At 38.9% G+C, this 20,005-nt stretch overlaps 1 protein-coding gene across 2 annotated transcripts in view; it reads left to right on the top strand.

Annotated features, from left to right (window-relative positions):
* The window catches only part of prkd3 (protein kinase D3), a 116,695-nt gene extending 97,897 nt beyond the window's left edge, over positions 1-18,798 (top strand). For both annotated transcript variants that reach the window (XM_060934294.1, XM_060934296.1), the window contains exons 10-19: positions 1,087-1,164; positions 8,474-8,765; positions 13,625-13,677; positions 13,835-13,907; positions 14,012-14,118; positions 14,210-14,371; positions 14,819-14,917; positions 15,017-15,284; positions 16,894-16,979; positions 17,080-18,798. In XM_060934294.1, the coding sequence (XP_060790277.1) occupies positions 1,087-1,164; positions 8,474-8,765; positions 13,625-13,677; positions 13,835-13,907; positions 14,012-14,118; positions 14,210-14,371; positions 14,819-14,917; positions 15,017-15,284; positions 16,894-16,979; positions 17,080-17,253 (1,392 nt within the window). In that variant the 3' untranslated portion in view covers positions 17,254-18,798. The remainder of the gene's footprint in view (positions 1-1,086; positions 1,165-8,473; positions 8,766-13,624; positions 13,678-13,834; positions 13,908-14,011; positions 14,119-14,209; positions 14,372-14,818; positions 14,918-15,016; positions 15,285-16,893; positions 16,980-17,079) is intronic.
* The last annotated feature ends 1,207 nt before the right edge of the window (positions 18,799-20,005 follow it).

Below are 20,005 nucleotides of genomic sequence, written 5' to 3' on the forward strand. Positions count from 1 at the left end.
CCGTAGGTGCGAATGTGAGTGTGAATGGTTGTCTGTGTCTATGTGTCAGCCCTGTGATGACCTGGCGACTTGTCCAGGGTGTACCCCGCCTTTCGCCCGTAGTCAGCTGGGATAGGCTCCAGCTTGCCTGCGACCCTGTAGAAGGATAAAGCGGCTAGAGATAATGAGATGAGAATGAGATTTTCTTCAAGCGGCGATTCCAAGAACCAACTAATCGAATTGGTGTAGCCTTAATAAATGGAATACAGATTGCTTCTGTTTAACACAACTGTAGGATCTGTTTGCTGAATGCAAATCAGGACTTTTCTCAGTAGGTATACAATGAATGGTTGAGTCCCATTATACACTCACTTAACACTTTATTAGTAAACCGTTGGGATGTGGTAGAATGGGAGATTTGCAGCATGACTGTGCACCTGAAAAATCTGCTGAAATTGTATGATGCATTTAAATCAATATGGACCATGAATTTGAAAGCAATGTTTCCAACATTTAGTGGAATCCATGCCACAAAGAATTGAGGCTGTTCTGAGAGCAAATGGAGGCTGTACCCAGTATTGGTATAGTGTTCCTAATAAAGTGCTATGTGTGTGTATGTACCTATATCTGTTTGTCTGTCTATCTATGTAACTATCTACAGTACCAGTCAAATATTTGGACACACTTATTACTATGAATGTATGTGTGTCCTTACTTTTGACTGGTACTGTATATATGTATACATATATATATTTAACAGTTATTCCATGAAATCAAGTCGTACATGAACTAATAGCTGACGAGGCTATAAGCCATGTATGATGAGATTGAGTGGAATAATTGCTTTATTATATCCACATTCATTGGATTTTGAGAAATGGAGCATTTTTATTTTTTGCAAATTACTTTTGGTGAAGTAGCTTCATCTCATACTGAAAAAAATGAGAAAAATCCAATCTTTATTTGAAATAAATGTTTTCAGAGAGCGTGTGAAAGTGTGTGTGTGTGTGAGAGAGAGAGAGAGAGAGAGAGAGACAGAGAGAGAGACGTTAGATTATAGATAGATCTGATAACAAATTGTTAATAGTTACTATAAAATTTCCTCAGAGAAAGAGACACTATTGGAGGCTGGACAGCAAAAGCCTGACTTTGTTTCAGAATGACACAGGAGCCAAGTTCTACAAGGTAAGAGACTCATTTGTAAGGAAATGTTTTAGTTGTGATTACTATAATCATTACAGGATAACTGTAGAAGCCACAGTTCTAATTAATTGCTCAATTTCCACTTAGATCAGTGTGATAGAAACGTTGGCCTTTCTGAATAGAAATTAGGTCAGTGGCCCTTCAAATGTCCCCTCCCCCGCTGATCTGGTTTCCCTTTATGAGAGGCAGAATTTCTCTGTGGTCAGAGTGGAAGAGCTGTCAAATAAAACACTTCAGAGCTAGTCATAGTGCATCTAAGGTCATTCTGACACCTCAGATGATTCTTGCAGAAAAGGTTAATGAACTATAGAACTGTGATAATGTAAAATGTCAGTGTTACATGTGAATTGTTCAGTGAGAACTTGTAATGTATTATCTGAATAGATTTATGATACTGTGCTATAGTGACCTTTGTATTTTTTAAACAAATGATAAACAAAAATGATCCTAAATTTAATTTAAAAAAAAGTTAAATGTGTGCTCTGGAACTTAGAAACTGACAAGATTATTTGATTAGAAATTTAATGTATTTGAAATATATACAAATATACAAATTATATAAAAGAATTTTAAATGTAATTTTTTTTCTGTATTGAAATTACTAAAGGGTAAGTTTTGTCTTTTAAACCATTAAAGTTACAGAAAGTTTTAAATTAAAGTTACAAATTATGATTTTCAGAGTTAAAAAAAAATCTGAACCCTAAATAAACATCTCATCTCATCTCATTATCTCTAGCCGCTTTATCCTTCTACAGGGTCGCAGGCAAGCTGGAGCCTATCCCAGCTGACTACGGGCGAAAGGCGGGGTACACCCTGGACAAGTCGCCAGGTCATCACAGGGCTGACACATAGACACAGACAACCATTCACACTCACATTCACACCTATGGTCAATTTAGAGTCACCAGTTAACCTAACCTGCATGTCTTTGGACTGTGGGGGAAACCGGAGCACCCGGAGGAAACCCACGCGGACACGGGGAGAACATGCAAACTCCACACAGAAAGGCCCTCGCCGGCCCCGGGGCTCGAACCCAGGACCTTCTTGCTGTGAGGCGACAGCGCTAACCACTACACCACCGTGCCGCCCCTAAATAAACATCTAAAAAAATAAGTTTTATAATAGTTTATTTTTGTCTTTTTCTTTTATTTTGAAGTGTATAGAATTCACAATTTTGTATATATACAGTTGGGTCCATAAATATTTAGACAGAGGCAACATTTTTCTAATTTTGGTTCTGTACATTACCACAATGAATTTTTTTGAACAAAATAAACAAAACAATTCAGATGCAGTTGAAGTTCAGACTTTCAGCTTTAATTCAGTGGGTTGAACAAAATGATTGCATAAAAATGTGAGGAACTAAACCTTTTTTTAAAACACAATCCCTTCATTTCAGGGGCTCAAAAGTAATTGGACAAATTTAAATAATTGTAAATTAAATGTTCATTTCTAATACTTGGTTGAAAACCCTTTGCTGGCAATGACTGCCTGAAGTCTTGAACTCATGGACATCACCAGACGCTGTGTTTCCTCCTTTTTAATGCTCTGCCAGGCCTTTACTGCAGCGGTTTTCAGTTGCTGTTTGTTTGTGGGCCTTTCTGTCTGAAGTTTAGTCTTTAACAAGTGAAATGCATGCTCAATTGGGTTGAGATCAGGTGACTGACTTGGCCATTCAAGAATATTCCACTTCTTTGCTTTAATAAACTCCTGGGTTGCTTTGGCTTTATGTTTTGGGTCATTGTCCATCTGTATTATGAAACGCCGACCAATCAGTTTGGCTGGATTTGAGCACACAGTATGTCTCTGAATACCTCAGAATTCATCTGGCTGCTTCTGTCCTGTGTCACATCATCAATAAACACTAGTGACCCAGTGCCACTGGCAGCCATGCATGCCCAAGTCATCACACTGCCTCCGCCGTGTTTTACAGATGATGTGGTATGCTTTGGATCATGAGCTGTACCATGCCTTCGCCATACTTTTTTCTTTCCATCATTCTGGTAGAGGTTGAGCTTGGTTTCATCTGTCCAAAGAATGTTCTTCCAGAACTGTGCTGGCTTTTTTAGATTTTTTTTTAGCACAATCTAGCCTTTTTATTCTTGAGGCTTATGAGTGGCTTGCACCGTGCAGTGAACCCTCTGTATTTACTTTCATGCAGTCTTCTCTTTATGGTAGATTTGGATATTGATATGCCTACCTCCTGGAGAATGTTGTTCACTTGGTTGGCTGTTGTGAAGGGGTTTCTCTTCACCATGGAAATTATTCTGTGATCATCCACCACTGTTGTCTTCTGTGAGTGTCCAGGTCTTTTTGCATTGATGAGTTCACCAATGCTTTCTTTCTTTCTTTCTTTCTTTCTTTCTTTCTTTCTTTCTTTCTCAGGATGTACCAAACTGTAGATTTTACCACTCCTAATATTGTAGCAATTTCTTGGATGGGTTTTTTCTGTTTATGCAGCTTAAGGATGGCTTGTTTCACCTGCATGGAGAGCTCCTTTGACCGCATGTTTTCTTCACAGCAAAATCTTCCAAATGCAAGTACCACACCTCAAATCAACTCCAGGCCTTTTATCTGCTTAATTGAGAATGACATAATGAAGGAATTTCCCACACCTGCCCATGAAATAGCCTTTGAGTCAATTGTCCAATTACTTTTGGTCCCTTTAAAAACAGGGTGGCACATGTTAAGGAGCTGAAACTCCTAAACCCTTCATCCAATTTTAATGTGGATACCCTCAAATGAAAGCTGAAAGTCTGTACTTTATGTCCATGTCCATTATATAACTATAACTTGAATATGTTTCAGTAAACAGGTAAAAAAAAACAAAATTTGTGTCAGTGTCCAAATATATATGGACCTAACTGTAAGACCACGCCCATAGCATTATGTAGTTTTTTATGACACTGAAGAAGGCCGAAGGCCGAAATGTTTGTTGAGAATAAATTTTTAATAATGTTCAAAAGTTGGGTGTCAGAGTGAAATTTTTCTATTCTACATTATCTATATCTACACTGCTGGGACCCGTGGTATCCTCTGGATCCTTTTGGACAGACTGGTTGTTGTTGGCTGACAGAGACCTTTTACTCTACTTATATATATATATATATATATATATATATATATATATATATATATATATATATATATATATATAGGCTAAAAGTGAGGCATGAGGTATTCACAGGGAAAAGTAGATGCTTTCAGATTTTTTAAATCTCAAACCTCTAACCCATAATTTTGAATTATATGATTTGAAACATTGGCAAAACAAGTATAAAATACTTATTGTGGTGTGTGTGTGTGTGTGTGTGTGTGTGTGTGTGTGTGTGTGTGTGTGTGTGATTCAAATATATGAAATTCATGTTTAAAGACATTTGTCACCTCCCAATCTCCATGAATTCCTTGCTTTTCCGAGAGAAACAAGTTAATACTCTTGACTTTGGGTTTACAGTACTGCACTGTCATGTATATATAATTCTGCATACACACATGTACAGATATACAGACAGAGGTGAACAGTTGGGCATTACTATGTAAACTTAAGCTAAAGCTTTTAATATATAGTTGGATAAACTTTATATCAAAATCTTAGAAATCAAATCTGCTGCATTTAAACCTACACTTGTAAAGACAAACTTATAAGAGCCTTGGTAAAAGTTACTGAAATGTGAATGTGTGTGTTCATAGCTCCCTTGAACAGTCATTCCAGTAGTTTATCGTCCTGCTGACATATTTGACAGCATTTTTTCGCTAATTTGCTGATGTGCTGTATATTCAAACATCTGTAAAATAATTGTAAAACCATAATGCTGGTTAACTGTAACAAACCCCTGAAACCCACAGATGGACATTTAACACCACAACACCAGCAGAATAGAGCACGTTATGCACATGGTGTCTTCTTTCATTCTTTAATTTTGTGGGCAGCCCCCAGTCTACTTCTTGTGAGGGGACTCCAATGAGTCTCTTTCTGAAACACCAAGTGTAATTTTGCAAGTAAAATTCAAACCAGTAAAGCCCACACTTTAGTTCCGTGCACTATTACATCAGTTATGCCTTTTACTTTTTTAAGTAGCAAATAAGAAAACTTCATGCCATGGTATTTGACTTAATGTCTTCCTCATGAAGGGATGTGTGTATGTTGATCTCTGGGTCTGATTTGACTTTGTAACAAGGCCAGTCCTTTCATTTCATGCATACCTACGGTATATACACAGATAATATATTTTAGCACTATGTGTATCACATGTACAGTATACAATATAATGTACCTTTCTACAACATATCATAGCATTATAAAATGGATTATTATGTATATATACTACCCATGTACTACTTCTGTGCATGTTTCAGACTGAACTGGGATTCAGAGTATTCTCAGGTAAATTTATGACACATTTTGAGTTTATTCAGAAGAATATTGTGATATTATTAGTATACAACCATAATTTATCACACAAAAACTACAAGACATGTTTATATAAATGCTCCTCATCTACCTTTAAATGACACTTAATAGCTCTGATTGACAAGGAAGTGATGAACACCAGCCTTGCTATTCCTTTGAACACAATCTCTTAACCACAAGCAAAATAATTTGCTACTCTTCAGTGATAAGTTCTCTTTTTCACTGGTTAGTTTCATCAGACAAGGCAGGAAATATTTAGCAGCTGAAGCTGAATAAAAGAGGATCAAGATCTCTCTTACAAACACAAATGAAATGCTTGAGGAAATAGTATGGAGCACTTGCATGTGACGTCACAGCCGATCCAGATTGTGACAGATGCCATCTTGTCGGTCAAACGCCATATTTCCGCCTTCTACTTCTGCTTCTACTTCTACCTTTTCTTCTGGAAAACCCTACTATATACAATTCTACTACAACGGCTGCGGCTACAAGCTCTCCCTACCTGTGCACGTTTTTTATGTTTTTTGTGTGTATTTTTGCGTGTTGTTCGTCTGTACCGGACTTCAATATCCACTACAACCGTATGGACTTACTGGACATTGGTTTCCAGCAGAAAATGACGGTTTGTAGCGATTTCCATCGCATGCACAACATTCCGGACGAGAAAAAAAAAAAAACATTCCGGACGAGATAGCGAGACCAGCGGGGTCTCCGTGGATTGTTATCGGAAGCAAAGCGAAGGAGGCGGCGCCGGGACCGGAAGCAAAAGCGAGGCTGTAGAGCCGGCCTGTTGACTAAGCTCAGAAAACAGCTACTCAAATCTCCACTGCTAAGCCTCTATCTCTCCAACGCCAGATCCATGGTAAACAAAACGGAAGATTTGGAATTACAGCTGGAATTACCTTATTCTATTCTATTCTATTCTATTCTATTCTATAATCGGCTGGTCAGTGCAGTACTAGTAATACTTAAGTGACTTACCCATCCAATGAGGATTGTTATTTTCTTCTTTACAAGATGCCACATCTTAGGGGGGCTGACAAATCCTGAATTTCTGTACAGATAACTGTCCAGAGATTTATAAGCACGCAGTGCTTCACCACTGAACAGCGAGGGAAAGTTAATGAGGTAATTATACACGTCTGGGTATTCCGCTGGCAGTTCCATATCCACTGACACGGTCGTGAAAACTCCATCCGGTAAGCCATAAGGGTCACTAATCTGTAGCTCGTTTATTTTAGACATATATCTAGTTATCTGTTCATTAGAAAAATGAGCCGTGTAGTCCGTCGGTTGAAATTGATCCATTCTGTACACGAGTGCAGCAGTATTCAGCTGTGTTTTTTACCGACAAGATGGTGTCTGTGTACTTTCTGGTCACGTGACTGCAAGATCTCTATACTGGAACAAATTGTGCTTAAATAACAATCTAGGTAATATAATTAGATCTGACTATTTAATACACTCAGGAATAAGTGACTTAACTATATTTTACACCTAAAATTTAATTTACTTATTAACTTTCTTGGGACCAAGTATATTTCTGTTCTCTAGATATGGTAGTATATAGCAAACATGAACTCTAATTATATAATTGTTATTTAGTACATTTTTTTGCACAATAGTATACTTAGTAAATTTGGATAAACTTTCTATATACTTGATTTAAATTTTTTGGAATGTAGTCTTATAAAGAGCAAATATTTAGTGTATGAAGCAGCTCTTCCTAGCAGTTGTCTATTTCAGCCAAGGCCCTTTGTATTTTAGGTATTTCCTACCCCTACCAGGAACTCTGTTTTTCACACAGTACTTTCTTTCTTCAGAATCCTCTGGATAGACGTAATGAAACAGGCCGCCTGTTTTCAGCTGATTGAGCCAAGAGCTGGAGATTGTTTGTTTTTGGGTTATAGCACTTTCTGCTTTTTTATTTAGTAACCACTGTTTTTAACTTATATTCACCCATATGCTTTGGTGGTCATGTGTCAAGAGGTGAAAGACTGCGTCTGTTTTATACATTTGGAAATTATACCATGCTCTTTTGAAGACAGAAGCCCTGTACTTTTGGTTTCTCCCCTTCTTTTATGGCCTATGGGGACTTCAGTCCTGTCTCCACATAACTGTTCCTCAACAAGACCACCCCCTTTTACCATGTAGTGGCCATCCGCAGCACAGTGGTAGCATGGTCTTGCACACACACGCGCTGCTCACACACACATACTCAAGCATGAAGTCATGAAGACTTTTGGTTTGCTGCCTTGTAATCATGGAGCTCCTCAGTGGGCTGGGTCATGTGGTCCACCCTCTAACCACAAACACTTGATGTGAAGTTCAGAGAAAGCTGCTATTGGTCACAGCTACTGTTTCACTCTTTCGTTTGAGAAATGTGGGAGGACTAAAGCAAATGCCACCAGAAGGCAGCTCGCTTTGTATCACTTTAAACTCTCAGAAAGGATATGAGACACATGAGCTTGTTCTGAAAGTACATTTTTGGATAAAATGAAGACCCTGGATTGTGTGATCTCAAAACCTGCACTATGTTCCAAAGAGCTTAAGGTATGGTATTGGCTTGGCTGGAAGCTACAGGAGACATGCTATTTCTACTAATCGTACCTGTCTGGAATATCCTGGCAGTAGTTGTGATCAGTAGTGGATATTGACTTTCTTGTGACAAAAGGTGATTGTTGAGTTTCAGATTTTTAGGTACTGTATCTCATATTATGGCATCTAGCTGTAGTACTCACTTACTTGAGAGTGTGTGAAAAGGAGGTTCATAGTTCTCTCAACTTTGAACTATAATATTCATTCATTCATTCATTCATTCATTGTCAGCCAGTTAGTACCTGAATCTGAATATCCATCACTGTTTTGTTTCACCCACAGGAGATTCCTCTATCTGAGATCCTGCAGGTGGAGGCAGCCCGGGATTTCAGTAGTCTCGCCATGGGGGGCAATCCACACTGCTTTGAGATTATCACTGCTACTATGGTCTATTATGTTGGGGAGAACACTGGTGGCCCCCATCTTCATATTCACAACCCCATGCTGGCTGCCTCTGGCGTGGGGCTGGAGGTGGCGCAGGGCTGGGAGATGGCCATCCGCCAAGCGCTCATGCCTGTTCCAGTTACACCTCAGCCGAGTGTAGGTGCTGCTGCTGGTCAGGGCAAGGACCACAGTGAGTACATTCATTTCATTTAAATTTGAAAGACATGGTTAGGATTGTGTCAATGTTGTTGTTATAATAATAATAATAATAATAATAATAATAATAATAGTTGTTGTTATTGTTATTATTTATATTATACTTTTCATCATTTCAGAGTCACTAAATAATTGACTACAAATCCCTGATAAGAATAATGAATTAGTGCTGAGTGATCGGACAATGTAATCAGATATTTGTGACAATTACCATGTAATTGATACTAATCCTTGTGAGGCAATGATTGCTCATTTTGAGAAAGAAAATGCACAGAAGACTAATGAGCTGTAATTGTAAAAAGCTTATAAAATAGAATATCATTACCCAAAATAATATTTACATTTATTTATCTGAAGCATAAATAAAGAAACAACATTTTGATGAAAATACTCTGAATTAGGCTATCATTAGTGTAGGTTACAAATAATTGAGAAAGCAGCAGGCATCTTACAGTGGTGCTTGAAAGTTTGTGAACCCTTTAGAATTTTTGATATTTCTGCATAAATATGACCTAAAACATCATCAGATTTTCACACAAGTCCTAAAAGTAGATAAAGAGAACCCAGTTAAACAAATGAGACAAAATATTATACTTGGTCATTTATTTATTGAGGAAAATGATCCAATATTACATATCTGTGGGTGGCAAAATTATGTGAACTTTTGCTTTCAGTATCTGGTGTGACCCCCTTGTGCAGCAATAACTGCAACTAAACATTTCCGGTAACTGTTGATCAGTCCTGCACACCGGCTTGGAGGAATTTTAGCCCATTCCTCTGTACAGAACAGCTTTAAGTCTGGGATGTTGGTGGGTTTCCTCACATGAACTGCTCACTTCAGGTCCTTCCACAACATTTCAATTGGATTAAGGTCAGGACTTTGACTTGGCCATTCCAAAACATTAACTTTATTCTTCTTTAACCATTCTTTGGTAGAACGACTTGTGTGCTTAGGCTCGTTGTCTTGCTGCATGACCCACCTTCTCTTGAGATTCAGTTCATGGACAGATGTCCTGACATTTTCCTTTAGAATTTGCTGGTATAATTCAGAATTCATTTTTCCAATGATGGCAAGCTGTCCTGGCCCAGATGCAGCAAAACAGGCCCAAACCATGATACTACCACCACCATGTTTCACAGATGGGATAAGGTTCTTATGCTGGAATGCAGTGTTTTCCTTTCTCCAAACGTAACGCTTCTCATTTAAACCAAAAAGTTCTATTTTGGTCTCATCCGTCCACAAAACATTTTTCTAATAGCCTTCTGGCTTGTCCACATGATCTTTAGCAAAATGCAGACAAGCAGCAATGTTCTTTTTGGAGAGCAGTGGCTTTCTCCTTGCAACCCTGCCATGCACACCATTATTGTTCAGTGTTCTCCTGATGGTGGACTCATGAATGTTAACATTAACCAATGTGAGAGAGGCCTTCAGTTGCTTAGAAGTTACCCTGGGGTCCTTTGTGACCTCGCCAACTATTACACGCCTTGGTCTTGGAGTGATCTTTGTTGGTCGACCACTCCTGGGGAGGGTAACAGTGGTCTTGAATTTCCTCCATTTGTACATAATCTGTCTGACTGTGTATTGGTGGAGTCCAAACTCTTTAGAGATGGTTTTGTAACCTTTTCCAGCCTGATGAGCATCAACAACGCTTTTTCTGAGGTCCTCAGAAATGTCCTTTGTTCGTGCCATGATACACTTCCACAAACATGTGTTGTGAAGATCAGACTTTGATAGATCCCTGTTCTTTAAATAAAACAGGGTGCCCACTCACACCTGATTGTCATCCCATTGATTGAAAACACCTGACTCTAATTTCACCTTCAAATTAACTGCTAATCCTAGAGGTTCACATACTTTTGCCACTCACAGATATGTAATATTGGATCATTTTCCTCAATAAATAAATGACCAAGTATAATATTTTTGTCTCATTTGTTTAACTGGGTTCTCTTTATCTACTTTTAGGACTTGTGTGAAAATCTGATGATGTTTTAGATCATATTTATGCAGAAATATCGAAAATTCTAAAGGGTTCACAAACTTTCAAGCACCACTGTAGATAGGCTCATGATCGAAATGGTTCAGAAGACAGTTCAAGCTTGGAAGCAGGAGAAAATGTATTGGTTATGTATTGGTTAAAAAAATTAATGTGTGGCGCTTACTTTTCATAGAGTGCCTTCATCCAGGTTCCCAACCCTCTTACATTACAAGAACCTGCATTACTTCTACGTACAGTCTCTCATACAAGGTTCTTATATGTTCGACTGAAATTCCTTGAACTACAGCCAGCATGATGATCTAAGAATTTTAGGTGAAAATTACTCCAATCATGATGCTTTAAGTCCTTCTTCCAGCACTTGCTCTGAGACTGAACAGCTTATTATTGCCTTCCAGCACTGACTGTGAGACAGAAATACCATTTTTTTGCCCAATTCTTCCTTTCAAGCATCCACAGTGGTGCTGCTGAGCGACTCCACAACCTGCTCTCTCATGATCATCAGTCTTGTTCCTGTACTAGGATTATTGCATTTGCTTGAGATTCAGCAAGAATTAAATACAAATTGCCCAAAAACGTTTCATTACTTTCAAATAATTTTACTGCTGTACAGCAGTCTCTTGCATGAATACTAAGCATGCTTTCAGGATAAGAACCTTTCCTTGAAGAATTTGACTTGGTTTCAGTGGTCTCTTCTATCAGAACTTAGATGCATACTTGAACCTATGCATTTTTTTTCAGTCAATGCCTTTAATCTCTGTTGTTGTTTTTTTAAACATTTGAGAAAATGTACTAACCCTATTTCCAGAAAAGTTGGGATATTTTCCAAAATGCAAGAATCGGACATTTGTTAAGTCATGTGAACATTTATTTAACTGACAAAAGTACAAAAAAAAGATTTTCAATTGTTTTACTGACCAACATACTTTATATTTTGTAAATATAAACAAAGTTAAAATTTGATGCCTGTAACACACTCAAAAAAAAAGTCGGGACAGAGGCAAAATAAGACTGAAAAGTTCATATGATATTCAGGTAACACCATTTTGGAAGATTCACAATAAGCAGGTTAATTGGTATCATGATTGGGTATAAAAGGAGCATGCACCAAAGGCTCAGTCTTTGCAAGCAAGGATGGGTCGTGACTCACTGCTTTGTGCCAAAATTTGTGAGATAATTGTTAGTCAATTCAAAAAGAACATTTTTCAACACAAGATTTTAGGTCTTTCAAAATCCATCCATCCATCCATCCGTTATCTGTAACCACTCATCCTGTGCAGGATTGTGGGCAAGCTGGAGCTTATCCCAGCTGACTATGGGCGAGAGGCGGGGTACACCCTGGACAAGTCACCAGATGACCGCAGGGCTGACACACAGAGACAAATAACCATTCACACCTACAGTAAATTTAGAGCCATCAATTAATCTAACCTGCATGTCTTTGGACTGTGGGGGAAACTGGAGTACCTGGAGAAAACTCACGCAGACAACATCCAAACTCCACACAGAAAGGCCCCCGTCGGCCACTGGGCTCGAACCCAGAACCTTCTTGCTGTGAGGTGATAGTGCTAACCACTACACCACCGCACCACCCTCTTTCAAAATCTACAGTACATAATATTGTGAAAAGAGTCAGTGAATTCAGGGACATCTCAGTGCGTAAAGGGCAAGGTTGGAAACCACCGTTGAATGTGCATGACATTTAAGCCCTCAGGTGACACTGCCTGAGAAACTGTCATGCTAATGTGACAAATACAGACACATGGGCTCAGGAGTAATTTGGAAAATCATTGACACTTAACACAGTCTGCCGCTGCATCCAGAAATGCAACCTGAAACTGTATTACGCAAGGAGGAAGCCATTCATCAATTCTATGCCGAAACACCGCTGATTTCTCTGGGCCCAAACTCATCTCAGATGGACCAAAAGACAGTGGAAACGGGTGCTGTGGTCAAATGAGTCAACATGTCAGTTTGTTTTTGGGAAAACCAGACATCGAGTTATCCGTGGCAAAGGTGAACATGACCATCCAGTTTGTTATCAGAAAAAGTTGCAAAAGCCAACACCTATGATGATATGGGGTTGTATCAGTGTCCGTGGCATGGGTGAGTTGCATGTGTGTGAAGGTACCATTGATATATTGGGGCATATATTGGGATTTTAGAGCGACATATTCATGAAGGCAATGTCTCTTCATGGGAAGCTCATACGTATTTGATCAGAACAATGCCAGGCCTCATTCTACACGGGCTACAACACCGTGGCTTCGTAGACACAGAGCGCCTGTGCTTGACTGGCCTGCTGCTAGTCCAGATCTGTCTCCTATTGAGAATGAAGAAGAGAACCAGACGATGGTGACCACGGACTGTTGAGCAGCTGAACTCTTGTATCAAGCGAGAATGGACAAAAATTTGAATTGCAAAACTGCAAGTGTTATTAAAAGGAAAGGTGATGTGATACAATGCCTCTGTCCCGACTTTTTTTGAGTGTGTTGCAGGCATCAACTTTTAACTTTGTTTATCTTTACAAATATTGGAAATCTTTTCTTTGTACTTTTGTCAGTTAAATAAAGGTTCATGTGAATTAACAAATCGCAGATATTTGTTTTTATTGCATTTTGGAAAATATCCCAACTTTTCTGGAAGTGGTGTTTATACATGGTACTTTTTTTTTTCAATTTTATACTTATCCTTTATCACTCCATGGTTAGGTCACTTCACATTTATGTACTTTGTTATCTGCTCAACTGAATATTTTTGGTGATTGCACATTGTATAAGGATAATCTAGAAACATGAATTTGCATGAATTATCTTTACTGTTTGTGTCTCTACAGAGGAACTGTCCATGAGCATTTCTGTATCTAACAGTCAAATCCAGGAGAATGTGGTGAGTCTGTCTTAGTATTGCACACTTTACCATAATGGGTTTTCAGTCATTACCACTACAACTAATGTGACACTTCCACATTTTCTGTAAAACAACCACATTTTGTTACACACCCACCACCACTTAAAAATACTGATTTATTTTCATTTGTTTTTAGGATATCAGCTCTGTTTACCAGATCTTTGCTGATGAAGTTTTGGGATCAGGCCAGTTTGGCATTGTATATGGAGGTACTGTTGTGAATTATTTCTTAATTTCTCTTAGATATCATTGTATGCACTTCCGCACTTTATCAACAAACAACCTGAATAATTAAACCTCTTTCTGTTAAAAGGGAAGCACAGAAAGACAGGCAGGGATGTAGCAATAAAGGTGATCGACAAAATGAGATTCCCTACCAAACAAGAAAGCCAGCTGAGGAATGAAGTAGCCATTTTACAGGTGGGCCCATCACAGCCTGATCAGACTGTGGAGAAGCGTAGAGTCCTGTGTGATGGCTGATTATAACTGCCTTTCCATTTTTACCATGAAGAACCTGCAGCATCCTGGTATTGTCAACTTGGAGTGCATGTTTGAGACCCCAGAGCGAGTGTTTGTTGTCATGGAGAAACTGCATGGGGACATGTTGGAGATGATCCTGTCCAGTGAGAAGAGCAGGCTGCCTGAGCGCATCACCAAGTTCCTTGTCACACAGGTTAACTTTTTTTTTTTTTACTGACTCATCAGTTTTTGTTCAGGACTCTTCCTTCTTCTTCTCTGGACTGTGATTTCTCTGACGGATATGGTGTTTTGAATGGGGGCTGTGTTTAGAGATGTCTGGATCTCATCAGGAAGCTGAAGTGCTCCACTGCTTGAGTCCGTAGGATGATTAGAACTGAGAGGCCCCTTGGAGGCTGGAATAACAGGGGCTCATCTATTAGCTATGGATCTGCAGCCTCCAATTAGCAGCCACACACAGCTCCGATCTGGCCAGAGGCCCCCGACTGTGCATGATTGTGTATCATTATTTATTTATCACTGAAAATAAATAGTGAATTTACTTAAACTTGTGATTATGTGATTTTCATCTTGTAAATGTGACTAAAATTTCATGTAAAGATTAAAATATTAGCTTATGTCATTTTTTCCCCCCTGGTTATAGATTCTGGTGGCTTTGAGGCATCTCCATTTCAAAAACATTGTTCATTGTGATCTGAAGCCAGAGAACGTACTCCTAGCCTCGGCAGAGCCTTTTCCTCAAGTAGGAATCTTGTCACACTTTTGCCATTGTATGACTGTTTTATGCACCAAAAAACGCTTTTCAGGCTTATGACTGTACACTGTACATTTCACGCCGCAGGTGAAACTGTGTGACTTTGGTTTTGCTCGCATAATTGGTGAGAAGTCGTTCCGTCGCTCTGTGGTGGGAACTCCAGCGTATCTGGCCCCCGAAGTTCTTCGTAGTAAAGGTTATAACCGCTCACTGGATATGTGGTCAGTGGGAGTCATCATCTACGTCAGCCTGAGTGGTACCTTCCCCTTTAACGAGGATGAAGATATTAATGATCAGATCCAGAACGCAGCCTTTATGTATCCGCCAATGCCTTGGAAGGAGATATCAACAGAAGGTAAGAAAACTGTAGATTCTACAAGCTGGATATGACATGCTGAGTTGACTAAAGTGTATTAAATTATATTAAACACAACAAATATTTTAAAACTATTTTTGAAATACAACGGATGATGTATACAAATTATATTAAATACTAAATATTTGTAAAATGTTTAGAAGTATTAAATATTAAAAATATTACATTCAATATAAGTTTTTGAAACTTTTATTGAAGTTTTGGAAAATAATACAGTTACAATGATTATGCACATTTAATAAAATATCCAGTGGATCATGGAAAAGTCATTAGCCCCAGTATTATCACCACAAAAAAAGGATGGGGACTGGTAAAAAAAAAAAAAAATGTGTGGTAAGCTTGATGTAATGACCATCATTTAGCTCATTTAAACATTTTATACCAAATTAATCGAGGTCAGGGGAACTTTTAGAAGTTTATTATTGTTTCAGCCACACTAGCACCAATATTTTATTTCAATATATTACACAGTAACACAGTTGTCTAGACAAGGGATTTTTTTTTCCTTTTTACAAATAGTGGTTTACTATATAATACATTTGCTGAATAAGTCAGATTAAATTACAGAGGTTTTCCCCAGCATTAGTGTTAATATAGTACATGTATTATGTGTAAATAGTTGAGTGTTAGTGGACTGTATTTAAAACCCAAAATCATACAGTAGATGCAAAGTGTTTATCAGACATGGTGAAGCTTCTCACCCCCGTGTCTGTCTACGCTACCACAATCTCAGACATTTCAGCTCTAATGAGTCACTACACCACCCACCTCCCAGTTACCATTTTGAAGCAGAGTGCATGTTTCTGCGTTTTCTATTTCTTTACATTCTGAGCGGGTCAACAGTTATTTTAAATATCACATTTTCAATGGGAAATTGCATTCATCATAACTTCGTGTTCATAACTTTTTAGTCCTTAAACTCTTCATAACAAAATTCAAGACATTACTCATTTGACATTTTGATAACATCTTGGCATTTATTACATTTAGTCAGAGATGTTACAGTTTCAAGTCACAAACAGCACATGTGCATGTAGTGCTGGGACTCCGTTTCAAAAGGCTGCAATAAAAAAGACAGATGCTATCTTTGCTGTGAAACCGCTGTGTCCATTATTCAATCTCCTTTAGATTGGTGCCATTAAATCACATGCTTATTAATGACCGTTCATCTTCATTTCGAATCTTGATTACATCCATACTAGAGGTATTTTCATTATGTAAAGTTGAGATGTTGTGATTAATATAAAGCATGTGCAAGCAGCCTGAGGAAGTGGTTATGTAGAAATGCACACTTATAATTGATTGTGGGGGGTTTAAAGGTGCAGTGTGTCATAGTAATAACCTTCCGAAATCGCAAACTCTACAACGCGATCTTTCAATTTTTGACCTGAATTGACTTGTGAAAGATGCCTTAAGATAAAGTTTCTAATCTTGGATTGGCGTAATGTTTAAATATACTGTGACACATTAGAGTATTATAATTATATGCTGGGTAGCTGATTCTTACACGTTGTTTTTCTATAGTGTATAAAAAAATTATTTGATCCTGAAACATATTTTACAATTTGAACTTTGTGTTAACCCACAGCTACAGATCTTATAAACAACCTTCTTCAAGTAAAGATGAGGAAGCGGTACAGTGTGGACAAGTCCCTCAGTCATCCATGGTTCCAGGTTAGACAGCAGAGCACATAGTGTGGCGTTACAGTGATGCTTCCACATTCCCAGTGGAAGACTTGTATTTATTTATGTAAGCATACCCCTGCTTTCTCAGGACTACCAGACATGGCTAGACCTGCGGGAATTTGAGACCCGGCGAGGCGAGCGCTACATTACCCACGAGAGCGATGATGCACGCTGGGAGGAGTTCGCTGATGAGCACAGTCTGGTCTACCCTAAACACTTCATCATGGCTCCGAACCTAGACGACATGGATGAAGATCCCTAGTTACATTATGGACTGAATCTGTGAAAGAGGACAGTGTCAGACTCTCACTAGAAGGCGCAAGCCCCTAAGGACCTGTAGCTAAAGTGAATACAGCACTCTGCTGAGGCAGAGGCAGGATATTAGGGGATGAGTGAAGGGGATAAGTGTTACAAAAGCACACAGCAGTGCGAGCAGTGTGAGGTCTTAGTTTTTCAAGCCTTACAGTCAAGACCATTTGTGATGAAGATTCTTTTTCTTCTAATCCTAGTAGAAACCCTAAATGTCAGTATTTTGTGGTTATGCGTTCCGCCCTCTTGCCCTGCCCGTGCTACATCTAAAGGTGCAGATCTGTTTATCTTATTTACAGATTTAGTGTTAACAATTTTACAGTATAATTCCGAATTTGAAAAAAGGCAAACAGGTTTAGGTGCGGTTACATATAAAGGAGAGAGAGGACTGTAGTTATAATGAATTTGACTTATTCGAGGGCTAAGTTCAAATAGCCAGTAACAAAAATAGTCTTGTATTCTATAACTGGAAGATGTTAAGATGTTTCACTAAAAGCCATACAATAAAGTTAAGAGCCATAGGTTTCCTTACAACATTTGTGAAAAAAGGCCAAGAATTTTGGAGACGTACACAGAGAAGGCGATAAAAAGAGGTTTTCATGTAGAGAATAGAAAATTCTTTAAACCTCAGTTATGGCCTCCAGAATTTTAATTTTTATTGGTTATTTGAACTAATCTGAGCAATTATATACAAATATTCTTCCTAATTCAAAATGTGCACCAATCCTGTATGTCCATTTTTTTTTTCACTTTAAAAAAAACTTTTTCAGATTAAGCGGTTTTCCTTCCTGTTTTTTTCCTTCCATTTTTTTCCCTTCCATTTGTTTGTTGTTCAGGCACTCAAACTGACTTGAAATAGCACTACAGTATGTTACTACACATTTGTTGAGATAAATCACAGCTTAACACATCAAAATAATAACAATAACTGCTAGAGATCATGGTTTAACAGCAGTATTTGCAGTATTATATTTCTTTTTCATGTGGCCTGTATGCCAAAAGAAACAACATGTAAGATAACATAGTGGTATTCAAAATATATTCCAAACCTGGAGTAAAATGATCCATTTCAGCCATAAATACTGAATTGACTTCAGTAGCGAGTTGATTTCACTCAGATCAGTACGATTTAAGTACATATGTACAAACTCACCTTCTTTGTGCACTATATGAGATGGAGCATATGCGGTATGGTGAGCAGCTACAATTTGCCTATAAATGTTTAAATTCAATTATTTATTGATTATAATTGGGTATACAGTACACAGTCTATTCTCAAGGTTTGCAATAGCACAGAATAAGGAGCCATTTTGAGCAGATCTGTTTGACTGCTTTTAAAGTTTGCATGAGATGGAAGATTTTCCATCACTTTGTCTGGGAGAGGAGGGGACGTTTGCTCCTCTGGATCCATATAATCATTACTTCATGTTGCCACTGGATTGGCAGGTGTGAGTGTTTTGTATATTTTAGTACATAAAGAATTAAATGCACTATTTTATGTGTGAGTCTTTGTTTTATGATTCAGGAATTGAAAAACACTGTGGCCAGAAGTATGTGGACACCTAGCCAAACACAATTGTATAGAATGTCTTTGTATGCTATAGCATTACAATTTCTCTTCACTGGAACTAAGGGGCCCAAACATGTCCCAACATGGCAGTGCCCCTGTGCACAAAGCAAGGTCCATGAAGACAGGGTTTGCCAAAGTTGGAGTGGAAGAACTTGAGTGGCCTACACAGAGCCCTGACCTCAAGCATACTGAGCACCTTTGGAAGGAACTGGAATGTCGAATGCACCCCAGGACTTCACAAAAGCTCTTTTGGCTGAATGGGCATAAATCTAATGGAAAGCCTTCCCAGAAGTGTGGAGGTGTTTATAAATGCAAAAAGGGGATTAAATCTGATGCTCAACAAGCACATATTGATGTGATGGTCAGGTGTCCATCACACCTGAATGGCTCATACGCCCGCATGTTGCCTTAAAGGTGTCCTTCCACCAAAAACGTTTAATACTGGCTCTTTTTGAAATACCATAGTTCATTCCGAGTTGCATATGCATGCTGCATGTGAAAATGTAATTCTACTCCCATTCCCTGTATTAGCTTATGAAAGAAAATAGTCAGAAAAACGAGCGGATCTGAAAAAGCCCTATGGACTTACGTCACTTCGAAAATTAGTATTCATGGCCTCGCCCACCTTGGCTTGCGACCGCCCACAGGAAGAAAGTTCGGATTTAAGCGTGAGGAGAGATAGCAGAGCCCATCTCGTCAGTAGCTAACGAAGAGGACCTAACAGCAAGTTGAAAACATGGCTGAACAAGTTCGTGCCTGTGTTATTTGTGGCAGTAACACATCAACGTTGCATGTTTGGGGAGGCTGGGACCTCACCTGCGCGAGTTACAAGCGTTCAAAGTCGGGCTGGAGTCGCCGACAGAAACGAAACCTAAGCGAAACGCCGCGGCTCGCCTCGGGGCAAATTATGTCCCGAGGCGCGGGGCTAGCCCACCCTGGCAGCGCTGGTTTGTTGGGGAGAGGGCAGAGGTATCTGGCTGCCAAGTTTGGGGAGGCTGGGACCTCCCCTGCCCGAGTTACGAGCGTCCAAAGTCGGGCTGGAGCTGCCAATAGAAATGAAACCTAAGTGGAGCAACGTTGCAAGATAGAAGAGGTGAAGAAGAAATGGTTGGAATTTATCTTTGGAACACCACCA

Source organism: Neoarius graeffei, chromosome 11 (assembly GCF_027579695.1).
Source record: "Neoarius graeffei isolate fNeoGra1 chromosome 11, fNeoGra1.pri, whole genome shotgun sequence".
Lineage (NCBI taxonomy): Eukaryota > Metazoa > Chordata > Actinopteri > Siluriformes > Ariidae > Neoarius > Neoarius graeffei.